Source organism: Alosa alosa, chromosome 9 (genome assembly GCF_017589495.1).
Source record: "Alosa alosa isolate M-15738 ecotype Scorff River chromosome 9, AALO_Geno_1.1, whole genome shotgun sequence".
Taxonomy (NCBI): domain Eukaryota; kingdom Metazoa; phylum Chordata; class Actinopteri; order Clupeiformes; family Clupeidae; genus Alosa; species Alosa alosa.
Window position 1 is genome coordinate 18,225,410 of NC_063197.1, and position 27,996 is coordinate 18,253,405.

The 27,996-nt window shown below is 42.1% G+C and overlaps 2 protein-coding genes across 9 annotated transcripts in view; both read right to left on the minus strand.

Moving 5' to 3' along the window:
* Window positions 1–469: 469 nt before the first annotated feature.
* On the minus strand, window positions 470–6,336 carry gfi1ab (growth factor independent 1A transcription repressor b). 2 transcript variants are annotated; one of them, XM_048251467.1, is made up of 7 exons: window positions 6,173–6,336; window positions 3,463–3,674; window positions 2,688–2,888; window positions 2,095–2,474; window positions 1,699–1,836; window positions 1,427–1,592; window positions 470–1,294 (listed from the first exon to the last, which is right to left on the minus strand). In XM_048251467.1, exons 2-7 carry the CDS (start codon window positions 3,572–3,574, stop codon window positions 1,116–1,118), a joined length of 1,176 nt encoding a protein of 391 aa, XP_048107424.1. In that variant the 5' UTR covers window positions 3,575–3,674; window positions 6,173–6,336; the 3' UTR covers window positions 470–1,115. The 2 variants fall into 2 exon arrangements, with proteins under 2 accessions (XP_048107424.1, XP_048107423.1); XM_048251466.1 differs by having other exon boundaries at window positions 2,688–2,891.
* A 3,063-nt stretch (window positions 6,337–9,399) lies between these two features.
* The window catches only part of evi5b (ecotropic viral integration site 5b), a 57,337-nt gene continuing 38,740 nt past the window's right edge, over window positions 9,400–27,996 (minus strand). For 6 of the 7 annotated variants that reach the window (XM_048251462.1, XM_048251459.1, XM_048251458.1 and 3 more), the window contains 7 exons: window positions 27,807–27,938; window positions 27,312–27,452; window positions 26,920–27,078; window positions 26,120–26,266; window positions 24,965–25,060; window positions 19,213–19,308; window positions 9,400–9,806 (listed from right to left, as the gene is read on the minus strand). In XM_048251462.1, coding sequence (XP_048107419.1) covers window positions 9,522–9,806; window positions 19,213–19,308; window positions 24,965–25,060; window positions 26,120–26,266; window positions 26,920–27,078; window positions 27,312–27,452; window positions 27,807–27,938 — 1,056 coding nt within the window. In that variant the 3' untranslated portion in view covers window positions 9,400–9,521. Of the gene's footprint in view, window positions 9,807–13,744; window positions 13,755–19,212; window positions 19,309–24,964; window positions 25,061–26,119; window positions 26,267–26,919; window positions 27,079–27,311; window positions 27,453–27,806; window positions 27,939–27,996 lie in introns of all 7 variants that reach the window. The other variant, XM_048251465.1, reaches the window with a different exon arrangement.

The window sequence follows — 27,996 nt, forward strand, 5'->3', positions numbered from 1 at the left end:
TGGGACAAATGTCCCATTTTCTACCATTATCCTTTGATGTGCAAATTCACAAAAAAATACGTTTTTCTGTTTGCAACTATCATCAGCATAATTTTACGTCAACCTTCTCGTTTTCCAAATACAAAAAACTAAATTTATAACACTACATTATATAGACCAACCAGGTAAAAAAGATGTTGTGTTAATGGGCTGGTAGCTAGAGGTGCCATTAAATATTAAGTATCTGAAACAATAGTGTCCCAGCTACCATTACGATTCTCTCTCATCACAGGTTCCATGAAGCAATCCACGTATGACCATTCAGTGACGAATTATCAGTCCTTTCTTAAAAAAGAAAAAAGATCTAGCCTACTCAAACTGCAGGTGTTTTCAATCATGGCATAGGCTACTAGGACATGTCTTGGTAATGACACATCATAAATTCACAAAATACACAGTTGAAATTCACACATACCTAACAACAGTATATTTATTTAATATCAATAAATAATTTAAGAACAAACACTGTAGGTCTATACAACATTTGAACTTACTGCAATCAAACAAGATGCACAGATCTCGTTCATATAAATTACGTTTGTGCAAATCTGATAAAAAAAAAAAAGGATAGAACAGTCCATCACTAAATCATAAAGAGGGAAAAAATAAATTAAATGATAAACTGGGTGTTTTCACAATACAAGAGGCTATAAGAAAAATCCCTCACATTTATGAAATCACTTTGCTCGTTTGCAATGCTTTGCTTTGCTTTGCCAGCATGTTTAACGTATAAACAAAGTGGCATTCTTTTGAGAAGCGCAGATTTCTCACACAGTTGATTTTTGGAATGATGTCTGTCTTGCCATTATTTTGGTCATAATATTTGGGTTTGGTAAGACGTCCTCAGGGACGAAAACAACTTATTTAGCCTACATTGACTCAGCCTAAGAGGCCAGTGTTACATTCACAAATGACGGGCAAAAAATACTCTATGACCGAATAAGCCATAGAATTTAGGCATAGCCTGCAGCTGAAATTGAAATCCATAACATTGATCTTTATTACTTTTCTCTATAGTGTTTGGTATGGCCGTAGGCTATATGCTCGATAATTTTGTCAGACTAATCACTTATCAATCATTTCAGTCCATGCTGCGTTTCCTTGTGCCTCCTCAAATCCACCTTTCGCTGAAAACCCTTCCCGCACATGTCGCACCCGAACGGCTTGAAGCCAGTGTGTTTACGACTATGGGTGATGAGGTTGGAACTCTGGCTGAATGCCTTTCCACACACTTGGCATTTGTGTGGTTTTTCACCTAAAGAGACAAACAAAGTTGTTAGTTATTATGAAAATGAAAGAGGGGTGGCTTTTGATAAAGAGACATAGTCTTATTGTTTTCATAAATTACGCATCATTTAGCCTATAGCCTGTTAAGAACGTTCTGTACCTGTGTGAATAAATGTGTGTTTTTTCATGTCGGACTTCTGGTGAAACCTTTTTCCACAGTACTGACATGGGTATGGTCGAGTGTCTGAATGAATCAGGAGATGAGTCGACAAAGTTGAAGATCTCTTAAAACTTTTGCCGCATATCTTGCAATCGAAGCTCCTTTCCTGTTATGTAATGTAGATAAAGGCGTTGTGAAAAGGGGGTGTCAACAGCGTAGGCGGCGCAGGCTAATTGTACAATCACTAAATGGTCACAAATAAGACATTTCACCTGTGAGTGAACAGCTTTGTGTTGTTCCAGGCTGACGGCATGCCCAAATGTTTTCCCGCAAATCTCACAAGCAAAGGGTCTGGTCCCACTGTGTGATCTCCTCACGTGGACCTCTAATCCATGAGGCGTGGAGAAAACCTGAAGGGATGACATACATTTAGTCAAATCTACTGGTTTATTATTTTAAGCATAATCCTATGTCCCAAACCTATAATTCATAGGACGCATGGATGGCATGGCTTGCGCGCGCAGAACCGTTCATAGGCTATGTGACATTTACTGACACAGGCAAAGCCTACAGGTGCAAATGGAAATAGATGGTGACTAGTGACTAGTCACTATAGTGGTGATTAGTTAATACATAACATATTTTTAATCAAAGTGTAAGCTACTAACCTTGCTACATTTGATGCACTTGAAGGCACCGTTTAGCATTAGACGACTACAAAGGATGTCAGCTTCGGCTTTGATGTCCGGAACTTTGCCATGAAGGTTGCCATCTGGGTACAACCCAGTGGCAGTGGCCCGGTCGAAAAGTCCGGCAGCAGAACTGTAAGTGCCGTAACCCCCAGCACCGGTCCCCCGTTCTGGAAAAAGTGAAGTGTCTCCGTAAAAAGGGAGTGATGATCCACGCTCAAGTTCTAGCGGGTGGTGGTACGTCTGTTGGACCAGGTGCCGGATTTCGGACCCCGTGTAATTGTTCCAAGCATATGGCCGGAAGGGCACCTCGAATGGCTGTGTCTCGTCGACTGAAGGTGAGAAAGACTTGTCCGAATCTGCGGGGGGAATCAAATTAAATAAATGTCATCATCCATATGTGGTTTTCCGTTGCCCACTCAGGAAATTAGAAATAGACCAGTTGAGTCACCAAACTAGCCTATACGTGCATGGAAATATTAACGAGCCTAATCTACATACTGATGAAAGTTAGTAGCAGATACAATTGGCATTGTAGAAATGTATGCAAAAGCTATGCCTTGTTGTCGTACCAGGTGATGCTGAAGGCGACGGAGGTCGCCAGTAGTCCTCGTAGTCTGAGGAGCGACCACACACACTTCCTCCACAGCTGAGTGGGGATTTAGATGAGCGGTCTGCTGTGTCCACCAGATGAGATTCCGGGGAGAAGTCCCTTGTAGTGTCCCCAGATAGCACCTCTGCACAGCAGTCTGACTCTTCTGGAATTTTGGTCTCTGCTGAACCAAGTGGAAGGAAGATTCGATCATGCCGTTCATTTTTTTAAAAAACACTATGAGGAATCTGCTTATGTTGTTATTGTTGCCGTTATTGTTGTTGTAATAACACAACATATTGTTCAGTCATTTGTAGAAACAAAAATACCCAATTTGTAGATATTAAAAATACTATAACTTTGTTAATTGTTTATCCATTATGAAAAAAAGAGATTAAATCCACATTATTTATGGGTAAGGGTAAGGAAAAGGGTATGGTAAAACATTCAGTTAAAATCATCCACCTGTCCACAGCCATAATAAAATGGAATTACGCAATAAGCTGTTTTAATTTAATATACATATAATATTTTATTTAATATAGCTAATAAAATGTCAATGCCTTTTTTAACAGTGCAGTCTGCACATTGCATCATTTAAACTAATGATGCAAGTAAACAAATCCCTAAATTACTTCAAAGTGGCAAAGTGGAGGAGTTTCTTTCTTAGTAGTTACCTTTTAATGCATACTGTGGATCGCAATATTTACAATAAATTTCACATGAGCATGACAAACTAAACAAATCGGACATACCTGCACATATGTGGGCTAAAATTGTATCCAGTCTACTGTAGTCATCCTCAAACGTGCGCGGCTGATGGTAGCTATGCGCCTTCTTGCTTTTCACGAGAAACGATCGCGGCATGGCTTACTTGTCTTGCTTCTCTAGTCCACACAAATCCCAAACGACTCCCCTGGTTCCTCACGCTGTTCTTTGCTTGACTGTGGTCCCCTCTGTTTTCTATCTGAAACGAATTGAAGATCATTGGTTGATGACAGGCACGCCGCTAGGCTATATCCTTCTTTTTCAACGTTGGGGCATGCGCAAAGGCAACTCCTCGTCTGCCAGGTGTTACGAGGACAGGTGCTTTAAAGACACAGCTTCCCTCAGTTTCCCTGACCGGGGCGGGATTGGTTCACCCAAAGAACAAATGCAAGGCGGACCTCACGGCCCAGACATCTCCCCAGGGAACCAAAGCCCATGGCAATCAGGATAAGTGATATGCGACTTTATCAATGCGATACTCGATCCCGAGCTGCAGGGGGAGAGGAAACACGGAGACGGGAACCGTGATGCCAGCGAGTAGTAGATCTGTCACAGCAGTGCGTTCTGTGCCATGTGTCTGAGGACAAATCACGAAGTTATCTTTCGCAGAGGATCTTAAGAAAAGCACGCAGCAGAATAGTGGGCTAGTAGGCTATCCATCTCACACACTTTGCGATTCTCTCCATCTGTCATTTTTTGCAGTGCGACAGGCTTAGGCTACATTAGGTAGCCCAATTATATTACTGAGTCGTGCTACAGTATTTTCTATAGCCTACCCGTGTACATCTACGATTTGACCGGTCATTTGTGAATGTTCTAGGGGTATAGGCCTACATTATTGCATTGCGGTGAACGTTGCTAAAATCAGCGCAGTGCAAATGACTGGCTTGCTGCACTGTGAAACATGCCGATAATTGAGATTATGCCCAGGCCTAGGCTACTATTTTTTATTTATCAGCCAAGGCATTGTATCTGAATGGAGAGTAACCTAATCTTGGTATTTGTTTAAGGCAATGTGCAGCCAGCATAGCCTCTTTAAAATGTATTGTTGTTCGATTGCAATTGTCATGTAATAAACTGTATCAGTTCATTATAGACGCTCGCTGCCTGTATCCATCCGCCCACTGATCCCTTGTAGAAAGTCTCGGGTTTCCTCCCAGCCATGCATAATATTATTCGCCGTCAAAACAGAGAGGCCTTGTTCCCCGGCTCACCCCCAGATCGTCCGCCGGTGGGCTGCTTCGGCCCTAATTACACCTAGAACAACGGAGCCGTCTGCATTCAGAGCCGCACTGGGGCCATGCAGCAACAGCCGGTAGGGCACGTCAGAAGCCTCTACCTGTCGCCGGCTCGTGCCTTACATTTCAAACAGTCACTGGATTTCAATCAATCCCTGAACAACACAAAATAAAACAAGCGTGTGTGTCTTCTCTGATCAATTAATTATTTAGGCCTACATAGTGCTTCTAAATAAGTGTTATATGACTGGTTTACATTGCGAGTTGAAATTGGATGTGACACGCCAACATTAAATCAGCAAAATGATATCCAAGTGTAAAAACAAATAGTGGGGACACTGATTGAAAATATAGCCTATGTTCCCGTTTTATTATATAGCCTATAGCCTATATAGGCTAATTATTAAATTATCATACAAGCTTTATCAAATCAATGACAGATTGATAAAGACACGATTACAGTTTGGCACATTTACGACTAATAGCCTACAGTCTTAAAACGAATGTGGTGTCCCTATCTGGACACAGAGATGTGTAAAAAAACGCAAGTTGGGTTTTCAACACATTCGTTTTAAGAGTGTAGGTCTAAATTGAAATGTGCATTGTGTTGGAGGTTAGGCGGCCAATTTATTAAAGATGTTTAAAAAGATTCTGTCCAAAAGTGTAATCTGCAGAAAGGACTTCGTAAAATATCTGTGTTTACGATAATCTCGCATCCCAGCTGTTTAGTGTGACTGTGGGAGGGGTAGTGTGTGCGAGGGGGAGTAGCTCCCTAAAAACTCTATTAACATGAGATCAAGCTACAGAGCCGCACAGGAAATCAAAGCGAAATGTGTGCCGCACCGATTAGTGCACAACCCGCAGGGCATCCGGGCCGGCGCTCAGGTGGCGCAGATATGATAGAACGCAGATAAACCGTTCTTCTTATTCACGTGGAGGAGCTGCTTCAACTTTGAGGAACTAAACACAAATATCTGTCTTCGTTATTTCGTTGTTACGGTCGTATAGACAATGGGCTTCATAGGCAACGCAGTGTTTTGGTAAAATCTTAAAAAGCATACAACAGACGTGATCGTAGCCTACTTATTTTTAATGACGACGGAACCGATAATGTAAAAATAAAAGACCGACTGCTTCAAATGCAGCTGGATGGTGATATATTCACTGAACAATTGCATTGCTTACTGAAAGTTCATGCTTTATTGGCAAATTCACCAACCGGCAAAGCAACAGTGCAGAAAAGTTGGCAGGTGCACAACCAAAACAAAACATTTGGTTGTAGGCTAGTCTGTGTCTGCATACTTTATTTTTGTCAGTTCCATGTCTGCGCATGTAAACAATGTGCGCTACACGATTTGATTTAGAGCGCCTTGATTTGAAACCTATAGGCAATTATACGGGGTAAGTGGTCCGGTTTGTATTTGCCTGCCTATTTATAAATGATGAATGTAACACCTACCTGTCACCCTCCTCGTTCGACTTGATCTTGTTCTAGGACCCGAACAGCCGTGTGGCCAGAGAATCTAGCTCGTCGATTTGCTTGATATTAGCGTAAAGCTCAGACTTCCTGAACGTTATTTTTGCAAGAGCTTTCATAAGCAGATGAGTGGAGGGAGAGGGGTTGTGGCGTCATCATGAGTTTCACTCATTGAACTGTCCATCAAATGAATAGTGGTAGCCTACAGTATTAAAATGGAACTGGCCTTTCAGAAGAAATGTAGGCTATCTCCAAATGACATGCAAGTCGGAAATCAGATGTTGCACCATGTTCCTTTCACACGAGTCCGTATCACTGCTTCGTGTTAATAAAGGAGGAATAGGTATTTTACAGTCTTACTATGAATAGGCCTAATAGGCCTCAGCCTACAACAAAATGTAATGCAGGCCTGATCATCCCCATCATTAAAAAATATAATTAGTTTATACATAGGCCTACATGTAATTTATCAAATATCAAAAGCAGATGAATAAGGCAATTCAGTGTTGTTTGTAAAGATAATCTGGAAAGTAGGCAATATATCATGCCCTGACGAAGGCCAATATGGCCTAGGCCCCATTTGCTTTTAACCAGTTCTTGCCATGATAAATTAAAGGCTTTTTATACTTTGTCAACCTTTCAGCCTTCAGTGCCTCTGCAAATTCTTTTTTCTTTGTAGGCTATATGTATATGGGGATAATATAACACGAGAGACAAATAAATAGTAACAGCGAACGCTGTAGCCTATAAGGCTAATTGGCCTTTGTTAAGCCTACATAGGCTATCTTACACATTGGCATGCTCGAAAGTGCCTTAAGCCTACAATTTAAATGTAGAAAGGGCCCGTACGCTTTAACATTGTTAAACGTGATGCGTCCATCTAGGCTATGTGTAATAAGCCTGGTCTACAAATATAAAAGGCATTAGTAGGCTATAGGCATTATAATACCGCATCTGACATTGCGCAGCACAGGTGAGCATTATATTAAAATATGTGACACAATGCTACCATTTTTATCATGGCCACATAGCGCAAATCGTCTGTAGCATCATCAGTGCCCACGGCACGGCGACACAATATACATGTAGAAATAACATCAAGACATGGATGATTTCAAGAGACGAAGCCTTTTATTGTCCATTTGTGGTGCCATTGCTGTGAAGATCTACTGTAGATGACCGGGTGATAAAATAAATTCATCACACGATTTATTTAGTGAGCTATTCCCATTGTCTTATGAACACATGAGTAATTACACAAATAAATCTAGTGTTCATTGGCTGCCATGCGTTCCATTCTGTCCATGTTAATTTGTGTCGTCCATAGGAGAGAAAATTCATCCGACAAACATTAGTAGATTAAGACCCCTTGAAAATCAACAAATATAGGTTTTGTCGCTTTGGGATCGTTGCAGTGTCTTCCTGGACCTCAGTTGGCCAACGCTGGAGATCAATAGTTCTTAGTGTTTTCTTTTGCTTACATGAAGAACAACTCAACATCATATCTCTGTGGAATTAATGCCAATTTATATTGATTTTCTTGCTTGGAACAGAAAAAAAAGTAGGAAAACACAATTATCCTGAAATGCCACCTATACCATATCATTACATTGGGTTTGGCCAATGCGCTAATTTTACCTGCTTATTAAGACAGTTTGTGTATTAGCGGGGAGGCTTTGATGCCAATTGTACCCCAAGCATGACAGGACAGTGAGTGTGTGGGTGGGTGCATGAGTAGACTTTTGGCCTTTTGTTCACCTAGGCAGACGAAGGCCAGGTGATGTGGGTCTGGTGCGGTTTTAGTATCGCAAAGGAAGAGTAGGCTAAAATGCTTCCATCTTTCCATTCACCTCTGCATGTATGCACACCGTTTCCACTGCAGCAATACGTTCCCTTGACTGCTGTGAGGCTTATGTGCAAATGTGCAAATAATTCATCCATTTAGTTTCTCCAATACCCCGATTGATGTAGTTATTTCAAAGCTTTCTGGTCACATTCCCTTCATTTGCATTGCTGATTTAAAGATTACTTTTGAGAGCATGTCTGCTTCAAACAAACAAATAAACAAACAAAACCAAAAGATAAACAAATCACACAATACAGAGAAAATAAATCATCTCCCAACAATGTGACACTTGTCTTAAATGTGTAACATGCTCTATTAACACCATGCTGAAATAAAACATCCTTACTGAAACCAGAGAAAAATACAGTTCAGACAAATTATGTGAAGGGGGAAAAAAAAAAAACTGGGATGTGCCAAAAGCTGATAAAACCTGTTGGGGCCTGGAGAGTGTGTCCAGTGAGTGATATGTCCCTTTTTTGTCAATGAACTACACAACAAGCTGCATGGCAGATCTTCAGCAATCCACAAGATAACACGATTTTCAAGTCGATACGAAGACACAAACGTTAACCCATGAACATGAACATGTACATATATACAAAGATGCTTCATGCCCGTCCTGTGTCCACTGAGAGGGTCAAACCATAGGTTGCATGAACGTGTGTGGTGGAGCCAATGACAGCATCTGGCTTCCATGAGTCTGTGGCAGTTACCATACTGCTGCGTGTTAATGGACTCTCCTCGTTTTGGGGAAAAACTCCACCTTAACAAGAGGATAGTGTAAATGTTTTTTTTTTTTTTTTTTTTTTACTTTTTCAAGAATCCTTTTAAACTACTACTAAGCTCTGTGGGCCTTACCACATTTTCATTTTCTTGTCGTTTTAAAAACTGAAGGCAATAAAAAAAACAATGATAGGGTGTTGTTTTACATTAGAGCATAAAACATAATATTACACAAATAGGGATCCAATCAGACATTTGGGGGCCACGTGGCAGCATGTGTGCCTGACTGAATCCCTGTATGAAATCTCTCAGATCTGAGAGCCCAAAAGGCCTGTTGATGATCCAATGATCTCATCTCATTCAGAATATCTCTTCTAGTGTTGAGTCAGTCCATTCAGGGGATAATGTCCACCCATCCAGCCAATGGTAAGTGCTAACAGGTACCAACTCCATGATGTTATGGATTTTGGCAAGACATCCAAACTGCCAGAACGAACACACTAACAAACGAACAAACAGTGATATAAGGCAGATGTGTAACAAAGCCACCAGGAACCTGCATGGCTTTCAGAAACACAGAAGAGGCTGCTGGTCTTGCTCTGGATGGCTCATCCTGGTATCCCCCCTTTCCAGGCCCCCCGAGTCTGAGCCGAGGTCGTCTGTCATGTGGTAGTGATCATCTGATAGATAAATAGATGGTGGGGGGCAGGAGGAGATGGGCACTGAGCTGGGGAGGGCTGAGGTGTGGTGGGGGTGTAAAAATCACACTGTGGTGGTCTTATGGCTGCCGTTTGTGGGGACTTGGAGGCGCAAGGCCTCCCCGTCCTCGTCGCTATCTGTGTCCCCCAGGTCGGCATGCAGCGTGATGCGCCTTCCTTTGCCACCACTGGTGTCGCCATCGCCACTGTGCTGTGGGGTCGACAGCTTGGCCAGGCCGTCGTCATCTGAGGAGTGATAGGACTCGGTGTCGCCGTAGTGATTCACAATGTGGATGCCGTCAAAACTGGGCTGGTTGGGCAAACCCCTCTGGCCTTTCAAACACCGTACCTGCAGGGGTGGAGGGGGAAAAAACACTGTTTACTTCCACTGACTCCTAAACATGCAAAAGAGCGTTCATGGTAACATATATATAGGGTGTAATACCACCAAGCACATTTCAACCTCAACTCTTCAGTTCAGCACATGGCGTTTCATGTAAGACATGGGTTAGGAGTATCGTTTGCTTCCATTTAAAATGAGTTAAAGGGAAACTCTGGTCTAACAACAACCTAGGGTGTATTAGTGGATAATAATTTATGTAAATTTTAATTTGGGAACAAAACAACATCAATCAGTACAGTTTTCAGTGATACCTGAATATATACGTAAGGGATAACAGCCGCCGAGGTGTCCTGTTATACGGAATTAATGGACGAGGGCGAGGGGCAAAACACTCCCCGACACGCAGCGGAGGGAAGTTGCCTCCACCCGAGCCCTTTCATTCCGTATAACTGGACACACCTCGACGGCCGTTATCCCGCTTATCACCCGGTTGCCACTGTAAAGCAAAGGAAACACGCGGTTCCGTTTAAAAAGAAGCTCACTAGTTCAGCTTGTTGTACAACTTTCGTTGGCCCTATAACAGCGATAGCATGGACAGTTAGCTTGTTTACAGTTGATTCCATTGTTGCGAAGCCTGCAACCGTCGTCCTACTATGGTTGTTATAGTTACCATTCATAAGCATTAATATGGAACGGTGTCCTGTTATTCAGAATTAATAGCCACCCCACCAGCCAATCAGAAAAGAGTATTTCTTCTCTCCGGGTGATAAAACTAATAAAACATCCAACATAGCCTTTGGGGGGCAACTTCACTACATCAAATTCAATTTAATTCAAATGAAGCCATTAACTAGGATCATTGAATGTCTGTGCTACTATGGAATGCAAGTGGCTATAGCATCCATGCCAGTTTCAGGTCCAAGTACGTACGGGGACTCGGGTTTGAATCCAACCAACCTACAGCCATTTCCTTATGGAGGTATAACTCTTGGAGTCTGTCTCAATTGGTGTACTTACGTGAGTACACTTTCGTATAGTACCCTATGTGCACTGTGTGCTTACCATGGTGCTTACTGGCGGAGTGCGCAAATTTTAACAGAATAGTATTGTCTCATATCAAACACCAACTCCGTGCACTTCACGGAAATGACGATCGCAACATTTAAATATAACTTTATTGGCGTCCTTAGTTCGACAGTGAAATCGTCATACTGTGTCAAAACATGAACCGTTTATTTTATAACGTGTACCTCTGTAAAGTCTGTTTTCCACTGCTGCTGCTTCAGGTTTCTCAACCGCGATTACCACGAGTTTGAAAACGCTCCCTCCCCTTCCGCTATTTGGCCAAGATGGCGTCCGTTAAGGGCGAAAAGTGTCCAGCGGCGCTGTCACTCCCTGATGTGAGTCGCTACCAGATGTGAGTCACGCATGCTCAGATTGTTAGGTTTTACGGCACAACGCCAAGGGATCCGACTGAAATCCATAAAATAATTAACTTTTCTGTTTCAAAAACGTTTTAGCTATCTAAGATTGTTTGATTGCTAACGTTAGCAAACGCCATTCAAGTGACAGCCTTTGTTGTGCTTGATTGGTTACTTACTTGCCAGCAGTGAACAAACTTCGTTATAGGTCAATTTTTATTGACATTACAGAAGTCTCTCGCTAGCAGGCTACTTCAGCCTCTAATCTGGAACTGACATTAGAGATCATGCCGTGAAAATGTGATGCCTTACGCTAAATAATACATTACTGCTGTGTAGGCTAATGTCATTATTCTGTGGCTAACAGCACTGGTAGTCGCAAAGTAGCAAAGTGACGCATGCGCGACTCACATCCGATAGCGACTCACATCGGGGAGTGACAGTTGCACACTCAACTTTTTGACCGTTATGAGTGCACCATCCGGGAACTTGCAGCACACTTCGCCGTCGTTGGAATTTTCAGTGTGAACACCCTCATGCACTCAAATTAGGTATTGACTCCTTGCAAGTGACGTCACGTTTTGTTCGCGCCACAGCAAAATAGCCTAGTGGACGGCAAGAACACGAATCAAATCAATGGGTTGTAATGGGACATATCGCACAGCTAGGAGATTATAGTGAGATTTAACCGTAGTAATGCCCTTCCACGACTGTTGGCTTATTGTTTGGAATACAACAACATCCCATGTTCTTGCATAGATATATTTTGGTTTGTTTTCTTTGTGTTTCGGGAGTATTTCAACCACAATTGCATGCTTATTTCCTCAGTGTATGAAGCACAGCAGCGGTTGCTATAGCAACCATAGACTCTGAACAGGACGGCAGATAGCACTTAGGCAAAGTCTTTGGCAAGATCTGAATGTAAACAGATAATACCGTTCAAGTTTTTTTATTTCCTATTTCTTTCAATTCTTTAACTTAAGACATGTAGGCCTAAGAAGTAAGTTTATTCACTGGGCAACGTACAAACTGACGAGTTACATTAGCCCTAGCACTATGAGCTACGATAAACGTTAGCTAGAATGGCTAGCTTCTAAGTGTGGCAGCTAAGTTATTATTTCATGTTCTGTTATGACATTCTTAACGTTTTGATTATGTTACAACTGATAAAAGCAAGACAAATAAAGTAACCAAATCGCTTTGCAATATTTTAGTCTAGAAATACTTATGGGTGTTCATTTACCATAATGTTAATTACAGTAGCCTAACGTTAGACCTAACGTTATCTCCACTTGCTGTTACCACCAGTTTTAATAACTTTACATTAGCGATCATGACCCATTTCATCTAACAACACCACTGGCATCTTTCCTTGACTATCAGACCCCAAACAGCAATACATTGAACTACAAAGATGTTATGGTAATGGTGTTCAGTTCATCATAATCGTTATGACATAATGTAATTTGCCGTCCGTCTCCTATCTTTTTGCCGTCCAGCATGGAGCCGTCACGTGACTTAAGTCACGTGTCTGCAAGGGGTGAATTGTAAGTGCAGAGGTACGCGATTTGAGACATAGTCTTGGAAGTTGTGATGCACAGGATAGGATTTGTGTACCCGTAACAAGGGTTTGTGAACCCATAGCCCCTATTTTGCGTTAACAAGGTATAAAAAAAATATGCACAACTTCAAATTTACTGTTACACATTTGTGACTTTAGTGTGCGCATGCAAAATCTGCAGTTAAATGTGCTCGCGACTTATGCACTTTTTATACCTCCATATTTCCTGATCCAACCCTATCTCTCTCTCTATCTTACTGACTTCCTGTCGGTCTTGACCGTCCTAGCTAAATAAGGGCAAAAGTCCAAAAAAGGAGGAGAGTTTGATAATCAACTTTTACAGACTTACAGACAAAGATGGCGGTGACCAGAAGAAGAGTAAGGTAATGCACCGTCTTTTTAAAAACCCTTTCTTTACACTTACGAAGGTAAAATACTTCAGTTTGTCTGCACCATTGTAGCATAGACGTGTTATGATTTTTAGCGCCTAGTAATGGCTTAAAAGAGCAATTTACTTTGATGTAGCAAAGTTGCCCAGAAAGTCTTTCCTATGTGCTATTCAGTTGTGAATGCATATTCCATAATTCCGTTAATTTGTCCCAAACAAAACTGTACACTGGTTATCACTCAAAATTAGACTCTAGGTTATTGTTAGATCAGAGTTTTTCAGTCACCAGTGAAGAGGTCACTGGTATGTGTATGTGGTTAAAAGATGAGGTGAGGGAAAGGAAGGAAAATAATTGTGTGTGTGTGTGTGTGTGTGTAGGGGGTCTGCAAACACAAACAGACATAGTCTTATCATGCTTAAAACATATCTGATCGTAGAAGGATCGGGCAATATTACAGACACGAATGCACACACCAACAGCACATATCATCCATGCTTTGGAGGGAAATTGGTGGTGGGGTTGTGCTGAGGTCAAGGGTGCCATGTCAGCACTGGCTGCCACACACATGCTTACCTGGAACTGACTTCTCCGAAACAGACATGTAGGAAGAGAGGTATTAGCATATCTATTTTAGTAAATGAAACTGCACGTATGCCCATATGCGCACACACACACACACACACACATGGGAGCAAACAGAAGATGTAGGTGTGCAGCCAATTTAGCAAAGGTATGCTTAGGATATCCTTCCTGTATGCCCTTCACACTTATCTGAATATGGCAGAGAGATAGAAAGAAGGGGGGGGGGGCAAGGAAAACAATGCCATAGGACAGACAGACAGACGTTCACAGAGAAACAGACAATACTTGGGTGGAGGAACTGGAAAAGAGGGAGGCCGGTGTGTGAAGGTGAGAGGAAGATACAGGGAGGTAAAACAGAGGGAGATGGAGGGGGTACAGAGAGTAAGACAGATAGAGAGAGAGAATAGAGGGAAAAAACAAGTGACAGATACGAAGACAGATGGGGGAAAGGACAGAGAGAGAGCTGGCCGGAAACCAGCTGCACAGTGTCTCTGAAGCGTGCTGGGGTTGACAAGCTGTGACTTCTTTATCTTGTGAGATCAAGCTCTATGTTAGGTTAAAATACGCCTCGTAGCCTCTGTCTGTCAGTCTTGCGGGGCTATGTGATTTAAATAGCAACCCTGCTCGGCAACAAACAGCCATATTCTGGCATGCATAGGTTTTTTTTTTCTTCGCCTTTTTTTTTTCTATCACTCGATCTTCTTTTTCTTTTCTTAAACCTCAGACCTCAATCTATCTGCTTGTTTTTGTCACCACCTGTGTGAGAAACTTTGATAGCACTCAACCGATAGCAGAGCCAACTACATGCCGTGTGTACACACTAAGGCCAAACTGCATGCACACACCACGCCCCCCCCACCCCATGTTCCTCTGTATTAAGGTGTAAACTTTCTGATTTACGAAAGGCTCTGCATGTGAAACGTATAAGGTTGAGATTTCACAACGTTGTACATACACACACAGATTGGGCTGAAGCAGTAGTTTCTGCTGTACTGAGAATACTCTGGCGCAATTCACATCAGAAATTCACTAGGCACACACTGCTCTGTGACTGCAATGCCCACGGTAGGCTTAAGTCGAACAGATGGCAACTGTGCATAGAAGCTCAAAAATACATTGCAAACCGTTACTATATATTACAGCGTGTAATGTCCACATTGTAACGAAACAACACCATTGTTGACAGAAGTGGTTGCACTTGCACTCAGAATTGAGTAATGGTATGTCATGGACAGTGTCCCGAGAATGCATGGTAGGCTGCAGACGGCTGTACCACCAGTGTGTGCATAGCCCTGGCTGTGAGTGCGGTGAGGGAACAGGGAAATCCGCATGTCTCTGAGGCAGGCCGGGCCCAGCTGTGCCACAGCGATAGGGAGCAGAGAGGAACATACATAGCATGATTTAGTGCATCACAGTTCAACCACAAGCCACTAGCCTTTTGTCTCTCATTCTCTTTCACTCACCCACTCTCTGTCCCTCCTCTTTTTCTTTTTTGGAGTACAAATCTGACTTAATCTTGCCCTGGTAAATCATTGAATGAGTTTCTATTTTCAGTTCTCGGTCATTTGCATCCACAGCTGAGGCCTCAGTATATCATCTTGATTTGATTTCTTTAAGTGGCAATCATCATTTTACTTCTTACTTCATATTTGGATAATGCATAAGAAATAATTTAGTGCACTGTATCCAAAATATCACTACTGTACCTCAACAACACCTTCAAGGGCTGCGTGTAACATATTTTATACAAATGTCTGGTAAGCTTTAGAAATCTGTCTAGTTTTTAAAGGGCAGCAAATAGCAAGTAGATACATTTTTATCTGGAATTAATGTCAGTAATGAGCTAACTGATGTTAGATAATTGTCTAATTATCTATAACTAGATCATTTTCTGGGAGACTTCTGAGAAGACCCAAGATGCATGCAGATAACTCAGAAGAGCAATCCAACAGAAATACTCTCACAAAATACAGCATTACTTGTGTTCACAGCTGCATTATGCATTAACAGTAAACTACTTGACAGGATCAGAGTTTCCAAATTTCAACGACACCATGACAGCTTCAGAAAACGATGACAATTGGTCTCCAATTGGCCAAAAATAGCGATGTAGAACAATTTAATAATAATAATAATAATAATAATAATAATAAAATAAAAACTCAATCAGTCAAGCTGATCTACGACCCACAACATGTTTCTTCATGAACATCCAGTTCCACAGGCTTAGCAGGACAGAATAATCCCTAGACAGACACTGCACATCTTATCATTAGAAACACAAAATGAGTCGTGAATTTTGCAGAGAAGCCACACTAATGATCAAAATGGCAATGGGGTGGCTGCAAGATGAATCAGACTAAGATCCTTAAAGCATGTGAATAGTGAAGCTTTAGTGTTTCAACAGAGTTTCAAAAAATATGGGGCAATTTCTCACCAAAAACAACAAAATCCACTAATTTTTACAGCTGTGTTCCAAATTTACAGCTGTGTTCCAAAGTTTCTTGCACCAACTGCTCTATCTACTGAAATTCTACAGTAATTTCCTGTGTATTAGCCGCATTGTGTATAAACCGCAGGACAGTGTTTTAAGTAAGAAAAAAACCAAAACATATGAAATACCATATTAACTGCCCTCGTATATTAACCTCATAGCTGAAGAAATTTAGCAAAATCAATGTATAAACCGCGGCTAATAGTTGGGAAAATGACGGTACGACAACCAGAGGACTTGCTGACGCGAGTAATGCCAGAGGATGCCAGTAACAGCAGGTAAAGCTGTGGTGGAATATTTTCTCCTAATTTGATAAATGTGGTAGGGTAATTTCCTGATACTGCATCAATGTTTTGGTAACACCACCCTTGTGACTTCCTGAGACAGAATGTATAGTTATATTTATCCATTGAACCGACACTTGTTTATCCATTTCTGAAGTGTGATCCTACTTTAAAAATATGACTGAGTGCTATGACTACTTGTGAAAGTATACTAGAATCAGTAAAGTAACAAAAAATTCTTTCATTTTTGTCGAGTTATATGAATTGGAGGACTGCTATGCTTGATGCACTTTCACCCTCACTCAAATCAGACCCCTTCCAAGTATGGCTTTTAAATCTCCACTAATTCCGAGCATATCTACTAAGTGGCAGATGTCTCTCTGCAAAGAAAACATCATGGCAATAAAGCCAGACACGCTTACAAGTGAACATAAGGTACATGCACACAGGGGAAATATACAGACCTGCAAGTACAATGAAACAGAAAGACATAATCCAAATGAACACCATCAGTTAGTTGTTTCCACAAAAAGGATAACCCCAAAAAATCCTGGTGGCACAGGAGAGGCTTTACTATGGGCTTTTGTGTGTTTCTGACACTAATCTAATCAAAGGAGACCTGTGGTCTTGAGTGCGAGTCAAGTTGACAAATCTGTGACCTCACCTCTTGATCCATGTGCAAGTTCGAAAGAGATTCTTTGTGTGTATGTGTGCATTTGAAAATACAACATGGGCACATTTTCATCACAGCCAATGTCAATTGCAGATTTGTTAAGAAAGGAAGTCAATAGTTGATAGAAACTATTATACATATTACCATGATATGGAGACCAACAAAAATCGGGGATATCTTGGGCCTACTAGGTGTTGGCAGTAAGATGGGGAACGTGGTAAGGACACCAATGTCAGTATTTTCAGATTGGAGGAATAAACCTGCCATGCCCACATGAGGAATGTTTACACTTGGTGGAAAAGTTGACATAGCACTCAGGTCAACAAAATCATTCTATAGTGTCTATAGTAAAAAAAAAAGAAAAAGACAAAATACTCATTCTCACCAATTAGACTACTTGGTAAGATGATTGTGTAGTGGTTGTGAGAGAACACTTCCTACGATGTTGTGGTGATTAAGTCACAATACCTTGCAGTCAGTAAATGAGTGTTTCCTTTTCTGCCTGTCTGCAAATTTCACAATCTTGGGCCATCTTGAAATAATAAATTGGTCCCTGCTTTGCAGCCGACTGTTACTGCATGTTGAAGTTTCTATTTGTGCTGCAACATATTACCTACACATGTGTGGCCTACGATGTGGGTGATAGGATTCATATTTAATATTTAGTTTCAATCTCAACCTTTTACTATTCGACCACTTAACATGTATCTGGATTCATTTCAGTTACTGATTTACTGATGTATTTAACAATGACATCTACATAATTGAAACCTATGTGTATCTACAATATATTTCCAGTTACCTATTCTCTCTTAACACGCAAACCATACAACAATATCATTAATATACTAACATGCATCATGATGGTATAAAGCCTAGAACTGTTTTCAAGATGACGCTCCAGACTTCTTTTTATTACCTTAAAATTACAGGAAACAAAAGGGTAGAGGACAGAAATTGGCCAATGGGTGTTTTTCTCAACTCATGAGTGCCATTTCATCATGACTAGCATTAACTGTTACCAATGGAAAGGCAAAAGCTAATCATGCTAAACTCTGCAGCCAGTCATGACTGGGAGTTTACCCTTCATCCTTTAAGGGAATGGTAGAATGTTAAGACCCACCCACACTTTTTAAAAGAGTAATATAGGGAGAGACACACATCAACTTTGACCTGTAACAGCCTACATACCTGCATTGCCAAAACTTCAACAACGCAACAAATTAACAAAATCACATATGAATGAACACAACCCCATCATACCAGAGCAGAGTGACAGTCTTGCATTTTGCGACCCAGAGTGGCTTGCGCAGTACAACCATCAACAGATGAATTAATACTAGTAGCCTTGGGCAGATTGGCTGTGTTGGAGGGCAAGGGCGTTTGTCCCTCAACTCTATTACACCATGAAAAGTGGGGAGGGTGATGAAGGTGTGTGTGTGTTTGCCGCCTTCACAACCATGGTACAGGAAGCCTGTTTAAGAGGGCGTAGTTGACACTTCCAAAACCGTTGACAATGCTGCACAAAATGGTTCAAAGTAATGTCTAGGGTTACACAAAAATAAAAGCGAACCACAAAAACCTAACAAATTTAAAAAAACAACCTGGACTGAAAAAGGAAAACAAAGCACACATGCCTATACCTGACTTGCCAGCCTGAAACAGAATTTCACGGCAGTTTAGTGATTTGATTAGCTGGGTGAGTCAATCACAGTGTTCTTCTGCAAAACATGGCCTCACCACAGCATGTATGCACACAAATGCACACACACACACACATTTTCCATGCGGTCTGTCTGTGTGTGCAGGATTACTAAAACGACTGTCCTGATTTTCATGAAACGTGGAGGAAAGGTGACGCATGGGTCAGAACCCACTGAATTTTGAAATGACTCTGGCTCATGTTTAAGCTTGATGTATTCAATTTGATTTTCACTAATGTTTTGCGAGATGTGGCATTTAGTCTTGCCAGAGGTCTGCCCCTTCTAGTTTTCTGTGGTGACCTCACCTCATGTTTCAGCTCTGCAATCTGGTCCTTCAGGTCACGGATGTACTGGTTTGAGTCTGTGTTGTTCAGGTGTCCTTGCACCTTCCCCTCCTCTTTCTGTGGAGAGATCAAACCAGGAACAGAATTCAGGTTCAGAACATTGTAAAGGTTCCCTTGGTCTGTAGACACAAACAGAAATACTGACAGTACTGAAACACTGCCGGCTGGAAGTCATTGTGAAAGTGTGGATTCTGGTATCTGAAACTAGCAGTGGCTCTCTCTTTGGCCACAAACCAGAAACATAGTTGGCAGATAATGGCAGATAAAGTTTTGTGGGAAACTTTTCATGTGTTCTTCTTCACTGGTAGCTCCATGAACATGAACATGAATGCAACTCCAAAATCCTTCAGTCCCCACTTCAGCCCTTTTGTTTCTCTACAACCTACTTGTTGAAAGTGCTGAGCACGGAAGACCACTAAGTCTACATTTAGAGTGAAGATAAAGTAACCATGTCATGGCAAATGCTAGAATTTAGATGATATTACGTATAGGCAAGGGGAAATGTATGGTGTAGGTTAGACCCAGGGTATGATTAGTCAGTTAGCAGTGACTTGCAATTAGCAGTTAATTGCCATTGAGGGTTAGGTTCAGTGAATCGATATTTGATAGTACATTTAGAGACTGCAGAGTGTCACAGTGTTATAGACTCTCTCACAGCTGGCAGATGTACACCTGCCACAGAGACTGTTGAGCGAAAGCCGTTTTCCAGCCAGACGTGTCCATCGAGCTGTCAGGGGAAAAACACCATCACACATGGCCTCTTCTCGCTGACTGACACAGAAGTGCTGCTGTCTGCGTTTTTTCTATAGTGCCTTGAGGAACTGCCATTTGGCAGCCGCAAGAAAACAGCGCGACAAAAACAAGACAGAGAGCATGTTTACGCCGGTGATTGCCAGACACCTGGAGCCAGATGTAAACACAAGGACACACACACAGAGCCATGCATATACATATGTGCACAAATATACAAACACACACACACACACACACACCCCTGGCCTTGGGAGTGGGGGGGTTCTGACAGAGTTAGGGGGAAAGCCAAAAACAACACAAATCTGTTTGAAAAAGGGAAGAGGTGAGGTGTGATTGCCATCTTTCTCTCTCGCTCACACACACACACAGTCATTCACTCCCCAAAAGGATCGGGTGGTTTTTCGGTTCCTGTGGTAGAGTGTGTGGGGCCCAGATAGGGCAGCACATGGCTGCAGAGGTGCACCGTTTTTTTCCAAGAATCTGTGTTTCTGACTTGAGGTTTGTGAGCCCCCGCCCTTCCCCCCCTTCCCTAAGCTGAGGACGATAAGGAAAGAGGCCGTTAGCCGACTTCCTTGCGTTGGAACTGCCCTCAGAGGTCAGGTGTCAGGCTATGTCAGGGAGGGGCGTCAAACGTCTTTAAGTAATGGCTTCCTCAACGTTCAGCTGCCTTCTAGCTTAGAGGTCCCCCCCAATTCAGAAATTCTCTCTCTCTCACACACACACACTCACACAACATCATCTCAGGCTAGTGTCAGGTACCAAATAAATGCTGAAATTGCAGGGAATTCTTTCCCGAGCATTTTCGATTAATTTCACTAACATTTAAACAAAGTAAAGAGTTTGGCGATACCGATTAATGCTACGTAGCCAACAAATATCAGCTAACACTTCGGTGAGGACCTACTTGAAATCAGTGAGGGCCTCTGGGGAAGCCAGTTCTCAGAGGCCCCAGGAGAAGTGGATGATGGCTTCATTCTCAGAAAAGATTTGCATTTTGAAAAACGTTGCCCGCCACAGAATGACAGCAGGACAAAGAACAGCTCAAGGCAGGAAGCACGACCTCTCGAGATTTCCTCAGATGGTAGTGCAATATCTTAACTGCGAAGAAGGTCACACTCACTTGTAACCTCCACGAAACAAAAAAACTAAAGATTACACAGAAGTAAACAAAACTCAAGATCAAATTAATCTTTTTTGATAGTCCTCTCCGTGCGAACATATATTTGCAACCAGATTACACAAAATGTCAAAAATAAACAGTAAGGCGTACTGGCTCAATCTGTGTTTACGCATGGCAGAACAACACCGACAGAACAACACCACCATAACATCCCACTCAAATAGTGTTGGATCAAATCATAGATGTGACTAATGATGGCAGGAAAGTGAATCATTCTGTGGCGAATAAAATCCATTACAGGAAAGATCAACATCTGATCATTATTTAACAAGAAAAGTTGAAAAAAAAAGTCTCACTCTTAGTAACTGTTTGTCACAATTTTTTTTTTTTTTTTTAACAATTCATATTCTGATAATACTCATGAGACATTAGAAGCCACTGATGCATTTTAATCTCCTTCGCAAAATCTTAGTGCACAAGTACACAGGCTTTGATTCTAAACAGCAAATGCATCTTACCCTGATAGGATGTGGTTTTTCATCTGGTGGAGATGACTGCTAAACTGTGGTCTTGAAAAAGCTTTTGCATGCAGCAACCTCTATGTGCTAAACACAGGACTGTTTGACAATCATTTTCTGATGTAGCTCTTTATACATATTTCCCCTCATTCACTCACTCACATGCCACGAGGTACAACAACTTTTGTACTCTTGTCAACTACTCTCATGCATTGTATGTATCTCATGCATTGTACAACATAACAAGTCAAAAAAGTTCTGAATTGTGACCTGGTGGGAAGGTGCTAGAGAAATCTGTGGGCCCTTTTTTTGGTACATAAAGCTGCGATGACTCATTTCATCAGAGTTGTTGAGAGAGGGAGAGTTAATAAAAGACAAATGTCTTTCAGACACCCATCAAGATTAGGAGCTTTATTTTCTTACTCCTAATATAGGTCTGTGGTGAGCTACAAGCAACCAGGAGTAGTGCCGTGGTAAGCACACATGTACTTAAATAACACTAGACCGTGCTAACACTAGACAGCACACAGAACAAAAGGCGTAAGGCCCCCTCCCACACAGACAGACACATATAGATATGTGAATTCTTTATTTGAATCCACCAATCAAATTTCCAACTAAATGGATTCAAACGTTTCCAGAGGTGAAATACAACTTGAAACACTCATGGATACAGAAAACATATGTGCCTGTGCTACACAGCAAGGATGCCTACATCTGATATTTTTCCAGCCACATAGATTTTCTCTTAGATAGGCCTGCGAATCTACCAATCTACACACACGCGCACAGGCACACACACACACAGCATATCAACAGAAACAGATGGGACTGGGTGCATAAATGCTCATCAGGCTGGGTGCATAAATCAGTATTTGTTGCACAAAAGCGTGTCCCCACCATTACACCTGAGAGAAAGCCACTGCTCCAGGCCTGTAGTGTCAGGTTAACCAGAGAAAGAGCACTGATGCCAGGGCCAACCCGCAGCTGCAACCTCAACGAGGCAACCAAACCACAGGCCCAACAGTGCGAGAAAAACAGAGAAAGAGAGAGAGAGAGCCGAGTTTCAGGATCCTGGGCATCAAATCAAACCTGTGCAGGAACTAGCCAAATTTGACCAAGAACACCACAGCATGTCCAGGCTGTGGCCACGACCAACACAAGCACCCAAGCATGTAAACCACCATAAGGCCAATGTGCCTCCATGTTTTCTTCGATGTCTTGGCAGGTATTAACGTTTAGCAGCTGCAACTGAAGGTGTAGTATAGTAGTGCAGCAGCAGCAGCAGCAAAACCAAAATATGTGATTTGACTTTACTGTGGTTTAGGATAACACTGATGGCTGAGGTTGAATGGTAGCAATTCACTCTAATCTGAGTGATTCAAGACAGCCAATCTTTTTTAACACCTCTTTTCCGAGACAGACAATATGTCTTCACATGCACCCCATTTCTGTCGTCATGCGGAGTTGAGGTACTCCACCATAAAAAGTTAAAGGCCATTGTCTATACGCATACACAGTCATACTGGGATATTCAAGACGACAGTGTCACAGCAACACAACCAAATTAACTTGGTTGCTCTTTGTCAGAGGACTGTTTGCTCCGGCACCAGTTAAACCGTTATGCAAGCAGTTCTGTGGAACAAATCAGAACGGACATCTTTGGTGACTTTTGATCGAGTTTCTCAGACACCTGGATCACCTTTGCCTCAGATTGCTGTGTACTCTCCCTCCGATTCAGATTTACAACTGAGGTGTTTATGATCTGTGGAGAGGAAAGTGTGTGGGATGAGTCAAATGGAAACCAGGACTAGGCTGAAAATGAGACAGGTTTGAAGAACATAATAATAATAATAATAATAATAAATCTGCTAAGACAAGCTTAGAGACATCAAGTACACTACTACCAAAGTCCCTTCACACCTATGAGATACATATAAAAAAAAATGTGTGTGTACATCTGCACGCACACACATACTCAGCCACACTCATACACAAACATATTCACACTCACACACACACACACACACACAGCACACCATCCTCTTGACAGAAACATGCAACAAAAATAGCTTGTGCAAGTCAAGAAACTGTGGTTGCATGCATCACTGCTGATATGAGCTCAACTTATAAAATCAGACCAGATGATCCGACAGCTATCATAAATCGTGCAGATTTCTGTACTCTCACTCAAAAAGCGCTATGACATTTTAATTTGCATGAAAAAGTCCCCTGCTCGGAGTTGTGAGCCACTGGAACAAAGTTGATCTCTCGTGTAGCTGTTGGCTTGGTTACCTTGCAATGTTTGGCTCGTGTTTTCTTGAGGATTAGTAATACCCAAAGTGATGCAACTGAAAGCAACAACACACACACACACACACACACACACAGCACTGTTCATGCACACATGCAAAGTGTGCATGCAAGAAAAAACAAACAAACAAACAAACAAAAACAAAATATACATTTAAAAAGGGTAAAATAACAAACTTCCCAAAAGGTAATATGAACACCTGGTTTACTAGCCATCGAAAGGTGGCACCATTCTCTGAGATGTGCTCTATCAGTTAGTTGATTACAGATACACATTAGGTAACAGAAATGTGGTTTTGAGTGGACAAATGAATATGGCCTACATAAACAGTAAACTGTACACTGCAGTGGGTCTGAACTCTTCTGGAAGGACTGTGCACTGCAACAAAGACAGCACTCTGGACTGTAAACTGGATGGACTCCATCAGCAGAGGCTGAGGGACTGGGGGACAGTGGTGATGCACTCAATCAGACTGCTGACGGCAAGGACACTATGAGAAGTATGGTCGATGACACTTGTGACATACCTGTCACAACTCACTGCAAGCGCCTCATGCTTATATATCCCTTAGTACATTCATGTGGATCTTTGATTTAGTATCTTTTACTGTCCATATTATTCATGTGGATTTGTTATTTTATCATACTGTTTATGTTGTAAGTGTATGTTGTGTGTGATGTCTTAAGCTACTGGGACCTTGAATTTCCCCGTGGGGGTCAATAAAGTATCTATCCATCTATCTATACCATAGGCTATGTGAAGTGAAGTGAAGTGTGTGTGTGTGTACATAATGTAAAGTGATAGGCAGTTTGACATTTGTTTGGATTTATTGTCCTATGTATAATAATTGCTTTGGCAAATATAGCCAATATAGGCCAATATAGCACTCTGAATTGTAATTGTGTGTCTGTGTGAGTGTGTGTCTGGTGCATTGCAGGGTAGAGGGGAACAGAAAGAGAGAGAGAGAGAGGGAGGGAGGGAGGGAGAGAAGGAGGGAGGGAGGAGTACCTGAATCTCCAGTTCAGAGATGTGCTGCTGGAGCTCAGCCATGGCCGCGATGTTGTCCGCCTCTCGCAACCTCACAGCCATCACCTCTTCTTTATTCTGCCGAAGTGTGACGGTGACAGGGGGTGATGAAGCAGAGAGATAGGCAGAGACCGCGAGAAAGAATGACACAGAGAGACACAGAGTGGAAGGAGGGAGGGAGGTAAAACAGCATGAGAAACAAAATGAGACAACAGAAAAGAACACAGATATGTGCATTTATACAGATGCGCTGCTCGGATATGCTCTGGTTCATTATCAGCAAAGAGTTTCAACAGTGCTGTGCAGACAGGCAATCTGACCCGATGGATGTGCAAAAAAAGAGAGAAAAAAGCTAAGAAAACAAAGTTAAAAGCAGAACCTATACACTTCCTTTTTTTCTCTCTCACTCTCTCCATCCCAGCAAGTGCCGATTCTGCGGAGGCATCAGATAAGAGAGCTGCCGGGTTATCTTTCTACACACTCACGGTGGGGGAGCATGGTGAAATACTTGCTAGCAAACCCAATCACAGAGACCAGCAGCGCTAGCAAGTCAACATCACCATCACAGTCATCAGTGGCTGCTGCACCACTGTAATGGTGATGTTGACTTGCTATTACAAAGGATCAACAAGGTCAATTTCAAAACTCTCTCTTTACATGTCGTTGACATAAATCAGTAATGTCCATGTCAGGAGTGGCTGTTGTGGCAAGCAAACCTAGACCAACTAGTGTTGATTGACCAACAATGCCTTTGTTTGGACTTTCATTAAATCAATTTCACTTTTCCTGACTTTAGTTTTGCTCCAACAAATTAAACACTAACCTATTGCTTCCTCTGAGGCAGTACATAAGACATACAGTAATTTCCTGTGCATTAGCTGCATTGTGTATAAACCGCAGAACAGCATTTTATGCAAGTTAAAAAAACGAAACCATATTAATACCATATTAACTGCCCCCGTGTATTAACCTCATAGCTGAAGAAATTTTACAAAAATCAATGTATAAACCTCGGCTTATACTGGGAAATTACAGTAAGTGTGTACGTTTGCACGCTGTCTTGCAAAGAGGGAAGCTTTTACAGAAGTCAAAGCTGAAATGGACTGTACCAATCGGGCTAGGGTGGCGGCTCCTCACCTTACACTCGATCTCGGCCAGCTTGCGCTTGACGACCTGCATCTGGGAGTGCAGCTCCTTGTTCTGGCCAGTCACGGTCTGGAGGCGCTCCTGGACGTTCCGGGACTCCATCTCGGCTCGCCGCAGCTGGTTGCTATGGATCTGGTTCTGTTTCCCAGGGTAACATGGCAGGACAAAGAAAGAACATTAGACACAACTCAACTTCATTCTGTGTTTTACCGTACCATCTTAACCTAGTAAATAAGGATAGTTACATCCTATGTATACTTTCTCTCGAGTTTTGAACAAAAGCTGCCAAGAACAAATAATGCTAGATATCTGCTGCCCTCTAGTGGCCAGGTCCTGACATTACAAGTGAAGCCAAGCTGCATAAGCACAAAACACTGCCAGCACAATGACTTTGCCTCAAAGTATGACTAGTGTGCAAAATTACTCAGAACATTGGCGTCTCTAAGTGAATTATATTTATGTGCACATGCTCATCTTTCTGTGAGTGTGAATTTCACTTTGTGTTCTCATGTTCATGTTTGAGTCTGACCATGTGAGTATGCAAGTGGTGCCAGTTTGTGTGTGTTTGTGTGTGTGTGTGTGTATGTTAATTAATCTGGCTAGCTGCTGATTTTAACCTTGATGGCTGCAGCCTTTGTTGATATTCTAATGTGTTTTTTCTTTCTTCTACTGTTTTTAATGTAATTTTTATTCTGTAACACTTTGAGATTTCTTGAGAATTAATATAAAGTGTGTTACAAATAAAAAGTATTATTATTATTTGTATGTGTGTGTGTGTGTGTGTGTGCTACCTGAGTCTCCAATTCTAGCATCCTCTGGCGTGTCTCTCGGAGCTCGGCCTGGGCCTCGGCTTCCCTCAGCCGCACGCTCATCAGCTCGTCCTGGAGCTCGCTCACCGTGTTTTTCCTCGGGCTGTCCTTCCATCGGCCTGCCGTCCGCGCCAAGTGCCTCTGCACACAAACAGACACACACACAAACACAGACTTATTATGTTGGGTACTGTGACATGCAATACTCCCATCGTCTAATTAACAAACATACTCAGATGGCTAAGGTTGTGGCTGTTGAGGAAGTAGTTGCATTTATAGTTGGTACACTTCCTTGTACAAAGTCTTTGTGTACAGTATGTTTATGAGTGTGAGTGATCATGATGAAGTGTGTGTTTGTGTGTGTGCATGCTGACCTGCCAGTGGTCCTCCAGGTCTCGGACCTGCTGTCTGAGCTCCTTGAGTCCAGTCAGGGCCTCCGCCTCCCTCAGTTTCACCCCGATGAGCTCCTCCTGCAGCTGCACCACGTTATTTTCCTCCGGCAATGACGTGTTCCTCTGAAAGAAACACACACAACAGTGTCAATTAGGTCTTGTGCCACTAGGGTTATGTAAATCTGGTGATTTACTGACTCCACTCCATTAATGATATGATTTATGTGCCTATGAAATTCAAGTGGCACATTAATATATGGGTTGCTAATATATTGCACAATAGTTCTCATATTTATGGGAACTCCGTAATGAAGAATTCATTTCCATTCCAGTGCATTTTAAACTCTACGGATGGCCTTCTGAAGACACACTGTCATTAATCAACACATCACAGTTATTTGTTATCATTGTGTCAAAGTACTCATCCTGCTTAGCGTAATACAATAGTGTGTGCATAGCCTGAAAAATGGGACACACCCTCTCTATGTCCAGGATCTTGTCCTGCATCTCCTTGAGGGCGCACTGAGACTCGGCCTCCTTGAGCCGGGCCTGAACTAGTTCCTTCTCCAGCTGCAGGATGAAGTCCTCCGAGTAACGACAGTTCCCCTTCTGAGAGAGAGAGAGAGAGAGAGAGAGAGAGAGAGAGAGAGAGAGAAAGAGTGAGAAA

Excerpts from the sequence above, each read along its gene's own strand:
- gfi1ab (XM_048251466.1), bottom strand. The coding sequence starts at position 3,574 with ATGCCGCGATCGTTTCTCGTGAAAAGCAAGAAGGCGCATAGCTACCAT. Across the intron at positions 2,892-3,462 it reads TTTAGCCCACATATGTGCAG|CAGAGACCAAAATTCCAGAA; the intron begins GTATGTCCGATT and ends CACTTGGTTCAG. Across the intron at positions 1,837-2,094 it reads AGTGCATCAAATGTAGCAAG|GTTTTCTCCACGCCTCATGG; the intron begins GTTAGTAGCTTA and ends TCATCCCTTCAG.